The 12,002-nt window shown below is 38.5% G+C and overlaps 1 protein-coding gene across 11 annotated transcripts in view; it reads left to right on the forward strand.

The window, feature by feature from the left end:
* Window positions 1–12,002, forward strand: part of klc1a (kinesin light chain 1a) — an 88,950-nt gene that overhangs the window by 29,621 nt on the left and 47,327 nt on the right. For all 11 annotated transcript variants that reach the window (XR_011351188.1, XM_069916503.1, XM_069916502.1 and 8 more), the window contains 4 exons: window positions 2,031–2,261; window positions 4,975–5,053; window positions 7,362–7,587; window positions 11,893–11,980. Coding sequence is in view for 10 of the 11 variants with exons in the window: in XM_069916503.1 (XP_069772604.1) it covers window positions 2,031–2,261; window positions 4,975–5,053; window positions 7,362–7,587; window positions 11,893–11,980 (624 nt within the window). In the remaining variant the exon portion in view is untranslated. The remainder of the gene's footprint in view (window positions 1–2,030; window positions 2,262–4,974; window positions 5,054–7,361; window positions 7,588–11,892; window positions 11,981–12,002) is intronic.

Here is a 12,002-nt window from a genome sequence, read left to right on the forward strand (position 1 = left end):
TCTAAGGACATGGTCTTGGGGAAATTGATGGGATTGAAGGCAGATAAATCCCAAGGGCCTGATAATCTACATCCTAGGGTACTTAAGGAAGTGGCCATTCAGATAGCAGATGATTTAAGAATTATTTTCCAGAACTCGATAGACTCAGGATCAGTACCCATGGATTGGCGGGTAGCTAATGTTACCCCACTATTTAAAAAGTGGGGTAGAGAAAAAGCGGGGAATTATAGGCCGGTGAGCCTTACATCAGTAGTGGGCAAAATGATGGAACCCATTATTAAGGATGTAATAGCGGAGCATATGACTAGCAGAGAAGGGATCGGACGGAATCAACATGATTTACAAAGGGTAAATCGTGCTTGACAAATCTATTGGAATTCTTTGAGATGGTGACAGGTAAATAGATGGGGGAGAGCCAGTGGATGTGGTGTACCTGGACTTCCAAAAGGCCTTCGATAAGGTCCCGCATAGAGGAGTCACGTGATGGAGTAGTGGCAGGTCAGGGAATTCCAGCCCTCTCCCGAAAAGTTTAAAAAAACACACAAAGCACAGAGGTACGATTAAAATTTATGATAAGGTCCCGCATAAACGACTGGCTTACAAAATCAAGGCTCATGGGATTGGGGGAAAAGTATTGATGTGGATTGAGAACTGGCTGGCAGGTAGAAGACAGAGAGTTGGGATAAATGGCTCATTTTTTGAGTGGCAGGCGGGGATCAGTGGGGTGCCACAGGGATCTGTACTGGGACCCCAGCTGTTCACAATTTACATTAATGATCTGGATGAGGGGATTGGATGTAATATCTCCAAATTTGCAGATGACACTAAGCTAGGAGGGGTTGTGTGCACGGAAGAGGGGGTCAGGAAGCTCCAGTGTGATTTGGATAAATTGAGGGACTGGACAGATACATGGCAAATGCACTACAATGTGGATAAATGTGAGGTTATCCACTTTGGTAATACAAACCGGAGGGCAGATTACTATTTGAATGGCAATAGATTAAGAGATGGGGAAGTGCAGAGAGACCTAGGGGTACTTGTACACCAGTCTCTGAAGGCAAGCATGCAGGTACAGCAGGCAGTTAAAAAGGCAAATGGTATGTTGGCCTTCATATCAAGAGGGTTTGAGTATAGGAACAAGGATACCTTACTGCAGCTGTACAGGGCCTTGGTGAAACCCCACCTGGAGTATTGTGTGCAGTTTTGGTCACCTTATCTAAGGAAGGATGTTCTTGCAATGGAGGGAGTGCAGAGGCGATTCACCAGGCTGATACCTGGAATGGCAGGAATGACTTATGAGGAAAGATTGCGCAAATTGGGATTGTACTCGCTGGAGTTTAGAAGATTGAGAGGGGATCTCATAGAGACCTATAAAATTCTGACAAGACTGGACAGAATGGATGCAGATGGGATGTTTCCAATGATGGGAAAATCCAGAACCCGGGGCCATGGTTTGAGGATAATAGGCAAACCATTTAGGACCAAGATGAGGAGGAATTTCTTTACCCAGAGGGTGGTGAATCTGTGGAATTCATTGCCACAGAGGGCAGTAGATGCAGGTTCATTAAATATATTTAAGAGGGAATTAGATCTATTTCTTCAGTATAAGGGTATTAAAGGTTATGGAGAGAAGGCAGGGACGGGGTACTGAACTTTAAGATAAGCCATGATCTCGTTGAATGGCGGAGCAGGCTCGAAGGGTCGAATGACCTACTCCTGCTCCTATCTTCTATGTTTCTATGTTTCCCTACTGGAAAGCACTGAAACTTAAATGATATAGTTAAAATATTTTTTTCACAAAATTTGAGTGCAAAACTGAATTGCAATGTGAATGTCCTTGGGTGACAAAATATAACTTAATTCTGTCTTGGGTAGTATTGTTACAAAATTATATTATGCAAGTAAACCCTACAATTATTTTCAGAATATTTTTCTACAAATCTTTTGAGGAATATAGCATGAATTTAAAATGTTATGGTATTTAAGAATTCTTTATCTTGAAAAATGTGCTTATTGTGATCTATGTTAAGGTAATGATGGCATTATCTAGTCATTTAAGTGCAGTGGAATCAGAAAAACAGAAACTGCGTGCCCAGGTACGTCGGTTGTGTCAAGAGAACCAGTGGCTACGAGATGAACTGGCAAACACCCAACAAAAATTGCAGAAAAGTGAACAGAGTGTAGCTCAACTGGAAGAGGAAAAGAAACATTTAGAATTTATGAATCAGCTTAAAAAATTTGATGAAGATCTTTCACCACTGGTAAGTAGACAACAGATTGCACACAGTGTATAGATAATTGTACGCATTCATTCCTTTTAAATGCCATTTAAGGTCAATGTTATATAATTGTAACTTTGTAGAATACAACTGAAGCTGTTGTATTTTAAGTTTCAAGATTCTTTTATTATCATGTAATAAAACAGAAAAGGTAATATTACACAAAATTTCCTTTTAATCTGTGTTAATGCAGGCAAAGTCACCAGTAGTATTGCTTGGCACCCTTACAATAAGAGAAAAAGAAGCAAAAAAAGAGTCCCCTCAGAGACACAATGTGGATCTGCAGTCACACATTTTCCGGCAACTTGAGCTCTAGATCCAAATCTCGGAAAATGATCAGGAAGCCTCTAGGAGCCCTTCTTGCCTTCAACACCTTCTGAATCCCAGCTCTTACACCTAGTTTCCATGAGCAGCCAGCAACATGTGTGTGATGGAAACATAATTCAGCAGGTGATAGAACATAGAACACTACAGTACAGACCCTTTGGCCCTCGATGTTGTGCCGACCCATATATCCCTAAAAAAATACTAAACCCTTTTTCCATGTGCCTGTCTAAGAATTTCTTAAATGCCCCATATATTTCAGCGTCCACCATCATCCCAGGCAAGGCATTCCAGGCACCTACAACTCGGTGTTTATATTTAAAAAAAACATATCCTTGATGTCTCCCCTAAACTTACCTCCCCTAACTGTGTGCATATGTCTTCTGGTATTTGCATTCCTGCTCTGGGGAACAGGTGCTGGTTGTCTTCCATATCCATGCCTATCATAATCTTGTAGACCTCTATTAAGTCTCCTCTCATCCTTCTATGCTCCAAGGAGAAAAGTCCCAGCTCTGCCAACCTTGCCTCATAAAACTTATTTTCCAATGTATGCCACATCCTGGTAAATCTCCTATGCACCTCTCGATAGATTCCACATCCCTCCTATAATGAGGTGACCAGAACTGAACACAATATTCCAAGTGTGTATGGTCTCACTAGAGATTTGTAGAGTTGCAACATGAACCCTCCACACCTGAACTCAATCCCAGTATTAATATTCTAATTGAAATGTACAGTTATTTTAAGGGACAAGACGGAGGATGTAGGGATGATTTTTCTTGTGGCTGGAGTGCCCTGAGCTACAGTATCGAGTTTTTCATTTAATTTAGAAATAAGCAGGTCCTTCTCGCCCATGTGTCTATGCCACCCATATAGACTCATCTAACTAATTAACTTACAATCCCTGTACATCTTTGGAACATGAGAGGAAATCGGAGCACCTGGAGGAAACCAATGGGGACAATGGTACATGTACAAACTACTTGCCGACAACAGCAAATTTGAACCTGGGTCACTGGTGTTGTAATAGCATTGTGTTAACTGTGCCACCCTAGATCCTGAGCCATTCAGAACCTAAAGAGACATGTTTACACCCAGAGTATAGTGAAATTCATTGCTCAAGACGCACAATGGAATCCAGGCATTGGAGTATGTCCAAAAGATGTTAAAGAAATCAAGGGATTCATGCAGAGAAATGATGATGAGGGTTATAATGAATGACAGAGCTGGCATGAGACCTGAACCACTTGCTGTCATTCCTATTTCTTATGTTTATCATTGGTCTCTGAGATTCTGACACTACTATATTACTATCTATACTGCAATCTGTGTAGATACTCATGGCTACTCTTGGTGTGTTTGTAGAACTCTTGATGAAGTTTGATAGTTGGCTTGACTGGTGAATCTTGTGCTATACCTAAAAAAAAAAGCAACCAGTTTTAAAGCCACGGCAAAAAATTGCAATTGTGAAGGCTGCAACAAAATAAAAAATGAGCAGAGGTTATATATAATGAAATAAAGGGGACTTTCTTAGAAAATGTTTTTTTTAAAGTAGTATTAATATTTATCTGCCTTTGGATAAGATTGACAGTGAGGATAAGTATAAGATAATAATGTATATATCCTTAAACATGCTGCAAAGATAGCAATAAATTCCTTCAACACACCTAAAAACAGAAGAATTTTCTTTGACGTGCATTTTCCTGGAGGAAAGTTTCAAGATTTCAGCTAGGGGCCCTAGACCCAAAATATAGATGAGGACCTGAAGGGTCCCTAACAATTTCATCACTATTGGTTGTTTATTTTTGGATATTGTAGTCGATGTTGATGAGGCTGCCCCTTAAGTACTGGAAACAATTTTGTTCCCCTGACCTAAAAAAGAATATTGCAGCATTGGAGGCAGTCCAGCGGGGATTCATCCGGTTAATTCCCATCAAGGGAGGCTAAATGGGCTGGGTCTATATTTATTGAAGTTTGGAATAATAGGGATTGTCTTACTAAAGAATACAAGATCCTAAGGGGCATACTAGGATAGATGTAGAGATGTTTTTCAGTAATGGAGAGCTTTAAGCAAAGTGGACATAGTTTCAAGATGAGAGGCTAGTCCTTTAAAATTGAGATATATAGAAATTTCTTCCCACAGAATATAGCATATCTTGGAATTCTGTAACCCATTGAGTTCTTGAGGCTTGTTCATTAGATGGTCTTGCAGATTGCAGATCAACTCAAAGAGCCATATGCTTTTAATCCGTACTCTGATATCTGAGCCTAACATTTGAGAAATTGCTAAAAGCATATAATATTCAGATGCATTAAACATTTTAGTTGTTTGTCTTCAATTTAATGTGGATTTATTTTGTTTATTGCACAGGATGACAAGGACACAGATTCATCCAAAGAACCTCTGGATGATCTTTTCCCAAATGAAGATGATGAATCAGGGCAGGGAAGTAAGTGTTCAAAATGATCTAGCATTGCCATGATTTTAAATGTTTCTTTTATAATTTAGCTACTTCTAATTACATTATATTAAGTAAGTAATGCAACTTTAATACTTTGTATTTTTAGAACAGGTACGTATTTTTTTTTATTTAATTATCTCAAGCAAAAATTTACATTTCTTTTCCACTTGTAGCTTGGGAATAAGGTACTCTATATTTGCGACAATCTTCTGTGATGAATGTATTAAGAAAACTATAGATTGTTTTGAGTTACTCCATTATTATCTGTTGGATACATTGAAGTGATAAATGCCAGAATTAGCATTGAAGTTTGGGGAAATTCCATTTATCTTGAAATCTGTATTGGGTCAATGTTTCATCAGTTGTATGTTCAACCTGTATGGATATTCAATCTATAAATTAGTTCAATGATAAGCAACAAAATAATAGCGAATTTTGTATCGAAATTTCTGCCCACAGAGTATAGCAAATCCTAGAATTCTGAATGCCACGAGTTCTTGAGGTTTGTTCATTAGATGGTCTTACAGATGGCAGATCAGGATCAAAGAACCACAGGCCTGATGGTGCTTCTATTTCATATGCTTTTAATCAGTACTCTGTTCACTGATCCTAACATTTGAGAAACTCACAAAAGGATATAATATTCAGATGCATTAAAAATTAATGTGGGTCAAGCAGCATCTGTGGAGCATTAAAGTGGGTCAAGTAGCATCTGTGGAGCCAAAAGGTATATGTTGATGTTTCTGGTGAAGACCTTAAATCCATAAGACAGAGGGGCTGAAATAGGCAATTCAGGCCATTGAGACTGCCCCACTATTTAATCATGAGCTAATCCATTTTCCCACTCAGCCCCACTGCCCAACCTTCTTACCATAATCTTTGATGCCCTGATTAATCAAGAACATATCAACGTTTTCCTTAAATACACTTAATGACATGGCCTCCACAATTGTTTGTGGGAACAAATTACACAGATTTACCACCCTCTGGCTAAAGAAATTCCTCCGCATCTCTGTTCTAAGTGGGCACCCTTCAATTTTGAATTTGTTCCTTCTTGACCTTGACTTTCCCACAATGCTTCTGCCAATTACAATACAAAGCCATATCTACCCCTCTCCACCCCATCCAGTTTTCGCAGGAATGTCTCCAATTGTATAAAATGTAAAACTTATCCCTATATTTTCCCCCACTGCTACCTCAACTCCATCCAGGTCTACAAATAGACCTTCCAGGTGAGGCAGAGCTTTACACGCACATCATCCAAACTCTCTGCATTTGATGTGCTCTACATTGGTGCAATCAAATGCAGATAGGGTGACTGTGGTCTGTAGGTTTGTGTTTGAGCTTCCTCTCGTCAACCATTTCAACTCCCCTATTCATTTCTATAATTTTATATTGGTCCTTAACCTCATCCATTGTCAGGATGAGGCCAAAGGGAAACTTGATAAGCACATTATATTCTTCATGGGCTGCATTCATTTTTACAACTTGAGGTAATTTCCACCCCAGTCTAGTACTTGGATTCTCTCTCTTCTAACTACTTCTGTATTTTTTTTAACCTTTTTTTCTCTAACTTTTCTTTTCCCCAACCCCGCTTCCTAGTTGTCTCTTCACCTCTCACATCTTCCATCCTATTAGCTTATCACCTCATAGCCCCACTCCTAGCTTCTTTCCCTCATATACATCTTCCCCTTTTCTCTTTAGTCTTTATAAAGGGTCCAAACACAAAACGTTGACTCACCATTTCTACCCTTGGATACAATCTGACCTACTGAGATCCTCCATCAGTTCTTTCTTTGCTCGAGATTCCAGCATCTATAGTTTTTGTGTATCTCAGAGATTATTTAAAGCCAAGTTTTTTTTTGTTGGTAGTTGTATAAGACAGACAAATTATAACTTAAATATGATCAGTTAAAATTGAAGTAAAATATTCCCACCAATTCTCTTCATGTGAAATCGTGTTGTACACATGTGAAGAAGAAAGCCATGAAGAGATATTTAAGATAATTTCTTTACTTGAAATACTTGATTGTTCAAATATATTTTGGTAATCGTGAAAGAAAAGCTATTTTAGATTGCTTTATGTTTCAATAAAATGCATGACTTTGAAATCTTAAAAATGAAACTAGTTTGAACATTTTGCTAAACCAGCTTTTTGGAGGAAAGAAATACTCTAGTGCAATATTTTAGGGTATAAATAATCTTTCTAGGACTGCAGTATCCACATAGATTTATTTCTAGTATTGTATCTGTGCTTTAATGCAATTAATTCAGATCACATTCTACCTATTTACAGTTCAACAACAACATAGCAGTGCAGCTGCTGCAGCACAGCAGGGTGGCTATGAAATCCCAGCCAGACTAAGGACACTACATAACTTGGTCATACAGTATGCATCCCAAGGCAGATATGAAGTAGCGGTACCTCTTTGTAAACAAGCTCTTGAAGATTTGGAGAAAACATCAGGGCATGATCATCCTGATGTTGCTACGATGCTAAACATTCTTGCTTTAGTGTACAGGTTAGTATGATTTATTTTAATTTATCAAAAATATAAATGTTTGAATGTTCTTATTGATTTTACTGAGAATGAATTCATAAGCAGACAGTTAAGTAACTGAAGCAGAAATGTTTGAGTTACTCCATCTTGCGAACAAGAATGAAGTACATCTGAAAAGGAAATATTTCTCACTGCAGTTCAGAAATGCTAATTTAAGAGGTTTATCCCTTTTTTAAAAATAGTAAGTGGGGTGTCTATAAATGTCTATACAAAATAATCATTGGGAGACATCAGGAATACTGCAAGTTTGGAGATTACTAGAGGAGAGAATAAAGTGAAATTTGCCACGGGGAGGCATCTGAATGGATGGAGGGAAATGTGAAACTAAATATGGTGTTTAGACTGCTTGTTCCATTAGGGAAGTAAATAAGATTGGTGAAGTGCAGATACCTGTGTGGTGTTAAGATGTAGTGGCAATACCAGACATTTGCTTTATGACACAAGGTTCTTGGTTTATCGAGAGAGCATTTGGGAATTAATCACAATGTGATGAATTAATATTTGATTCCACAGGTTGCAATACACTCAAGAATGATGGGGTGGGAGAAAGACCAAATGGGTAAATGTAGGTTTGTCATCTTTTCAGAAGTAGATAAATCTTAAGTTGTTAAATCTTGAAGAATAACATTGATTAGCATCTGGTATAGAATATTTTGGGCTAAAATGTACTTGCTTCAGGAATTATCAGTGATGTCCTTGCAAATCAATTTATCATTTACTGTGTGTTATTTACTGTGCCAGAGCATCTACTGCTGAATTTGCCATCATATTATGCACAAATATATTGATCATGGCTGGGTACACTTTGCATCTATCCCCATGGCTTTTGAATTTCAACCCCTTTATTCGAATGGGATGGGTGACCTTGATTTAAAAAAAACTAAGTGCAAGTTAACTTTTTTTTGCATTTTACTTTATTTTTAATGGTTTGATATTTTAAAGCAAATTTATTATTTTTTCACAATTTAAAGGCCCTCCAAAATGGGGTTGTAGGATCAAAAGTTTAAAATGGACATCTCTCATGGCTTGCTTCACCTTATAAGATTTAAGACTTGCATCAAAGCTACAAAAGTGAAACCAGAGGAATGCATACAGAGAGGTGTGTTTGGGCTGTCATTCAGCAGTGAATGACAATGAACAGGGATTTATTTAATATGTTTCATTATGTTCTATGTCCTGATTTACCCTATTCATTGATATCAAAGTTGTTATGTATATTAACTTTAAAACTTATTAACATCGATAAATCTTATGGGCTTAATGGAACATTGGCTACATGGATTGAAATAGTTGTTTTTCAGGCTAGAGGGCAGAGTTCCCTTCAGACCCAACAGCTGGGATCTCTACTCTTTTGAAAGATTTTTATCCCAGATAATAGGACACAGCATAATTTCAAAGTTTAATTAAAATAATTTAGAAGCAATTGCAGAAGAATATACAGATTTGTAAAATGGCAGAACACAGTGTATTAAATTAGTATTCAGATGTGATATAGACTGATATAATTTTAAAGGGACTTTGCAAAAACTTTGTAAATATTTAGATGGCAAGTCAAGAGCAGGTAGTTACAAAGTCAAACAAGATAGTCAAGGCCTAGTTTTTTTTTAAATTGTGTGTTAGCGAAAGTATAAACTAGGTTATTAGAGAGATAGGAAGCAGACTCTTGGGTCAGATGATGGAGCAATTGGTGGCAGGGTAGATAAAATATTCAATGAGACTGTGGGAAGGACAGGCAATGGACGTGATTTGGATGGTTTGAAATTATGATTATTTTAAATACAAGAAGTATTAGGAATATGGGCGATGAGCAGGTTCAGTAAATGGAATCATGATGTGTGAACATTATAGATACTTGACTGCCACAAGGGCAGGATTGGCAGCTTGATATTCCTGTGTTTCGATGTCAAAAGGAATGGAGAGAGAGGTTTAAAAAAAAATGTGGAGGTTATTTAGTGACCACTTGCATGGGGTTCTGGCTAGGTTTGTCCTACTGAAACAGGGAAAGGATTGTAAGATAAAGGAACCATGGTTGACAAGAGAGGTAGAACATTTAGTCAAGAAGAATAAGTTAGCATAAAGTTTAGGAAGCAAAAATCAGACGGGGCTCTTGAGAATTATCAGGTAATCAGGAAGGGACTAAGGAATGCTAGAAGGGGACATGAGAAGGCCTTAGCAAGTAGGATTAAGGAAAATCACAAGGTGTTCTACATGTATGTGAAGAATGGAGGATGACTAGGGACAGCTTAGGGATAAAGGGGAGGTCCTTAAGAGTATTTTATCAGTGTAGAACAGGCATGTCATTGTGGAAAAAAGGGGTCATCTCCAAGCTTCTGAAAAAAGAATTATTGAGTTCCCTGGCCCAAACGGGATATATCCCAGGTTACTACAGAAAGCGATTGCTGGGGTGTCAATGACGATCTTTGTGTCCTTGACCGCAGAAATGATTGAAGGATGTCAAATGACATTCCCTTGTTTTTTAAAAAAAAAGGTAATGGGGATAATCCTGGGAATTATAGACCAATGAGTCTTATGTCAGTTGTAGGCAAACTATTGGAGAGGATTCTTAGGGGCTGCATTTAGAGAACCATTGATCTCAGGGATAGTCAGCATGGCTTTGTTAGAGGTAAGTCACGCTTCCTGACCCTAATTGAATTTTTTGAGGAGGTGACAAAACACATTGAAGGTAGAGCAGTGGATATGATGTATGTGGATTTTAGTAAGGCATTTGACAAGGTTCCCCTTCCCCACAGTAGGCTCATCCTTAGTCATAAGGCATGGGATCTAGAGAAACAATGCAGCATGGCTTGCCCACAGAAGCAGAGGGTGGTAGTAGAAGAAGCATATTCTGCCCAGAGTCGGTGACCACAGAGATCTATTCTCTGATCCCTGCTCTTTGTTATTTTAATAATGGCTTGGGTGAGGAAATGGAGAGGTAGGTTAGTAAGTTTGCAAATGACATGGAGGTTGGGAATGTTGTGGGTCACGTAGAATGTTATCGCAGGTTACAACAGGATGCAGACTGGATTCAGAATTGGGTGGAGAAGTGGCAGATGGAGTTCAAACCAGTAAAGTGTGAAGTGACAGAAATGGAAGATTGAACTTGAAAATAGAGTATGTGGTTAATGGCAGGATTCTTAGCAGTATGGAGGAACTGGGGGATCTTGGGCTCCAAATCCATAGATTGCTGCTTATTTTTAATTTTCCATTTTAAATTTCAACATACAGCACAGTAACAGGCCCTTTCAGCCCGCAGTTACACCCAATTGACCTACACCCAAGGTACATTTTTTAAAGGGTGTGAGGAAACCCATGCAAACATGGGGAGAATGTACAACTCCTTACAGACAGCGCTGGATTCAAATCCTGGCGCTGTAACAGCCTTGCGCTAACTATGCCATATATAGAACACTACAGCACAGAAGCAGGCCATTTGACCTTTCTTGTCTGTGCTGAACTATTTTTCTGCTTAGTCCCACTGACCTGCACCAGGACGCTATCCCTCCTGTACATTACTTGTCCATATTTTTCTTAAATTTTAAAATTGAACCTGCATTTACCAATTCAGCTGGCAGCATATTTTACTCTCCCACCACTCTCTGCTTGAAGAAGTTTCCCGAATGTTCCTTTTAAACTTTTCTCCTTTCATCTTTAACTCATGTCCTCTGGTTTGTAGCTCACCTAACCTCAGTGGGGTAAAAAAAAAACCTGCTTGCATTTACTGTCTATATCCATTATAATTTCTCTATCAAATCTCCCCTCATATTCCTGCATTCTAGGAAATAGTCCAAACCTGTTTAACATTCCCCTGTAACTCAGTTCTCCAAGTCCTGGCAGCATCTTTGTAAATCTCCTCTGCCTCTATCACTTTTATTGCTATCCTTCCTGGATTCAGATGACCAAAATTGTATACAATATTCCAAATATGTCCGCACCAATGTCTTGTACAACTTCATTATAACATCCCAACTCCTAAACCCAATAGTAAAAACACAATGCTGTAGAAACTCAGCAGGTCGAACAGTGTACTTTATATAGCAGAGAATTTGATTCAGCAAAGAACAGTAAGCAATGGACAGTGTGGGTAAGTGCAGATAGATACTTGATGGTTGGCATAGATATGGAGGGCCGAAGGGAGTGTTGTGTGCTGAATATCTGTATATGGCTCTTTTCATCTGCAAATGAATGCTTTTGAATACTTGAAATGGTAAGATTATGTAAAATTTGGTATTACAGTATCTCCTTGTTTGATTTTGAACTCCTGCGTAGGGACCAGAACAAATACAAAGAGGCAGCAAATCTGTTACATGATGCATTGGCTATTCGGGAGAAGACTTTGGGTAAAGACCATCCTGCGGTTTGTATTATTCTTTCATATT

This window comes from Narcine bancroftii, chromosome 2 (genome assembly GCF_036971445.1).
Source record: "Narcine bancroftii isolate sNarBan1 chromosome 2, sNarBan1.hap1, whole genome shotgun sequence".
In the NCBI taxonomy this organism is placed as follows: Eukaryota; Metazoa; Chordata; class Chondrichthyes; order Torpediniformes; family Narcinidae; genus Narcine; species Narcine bancroftii.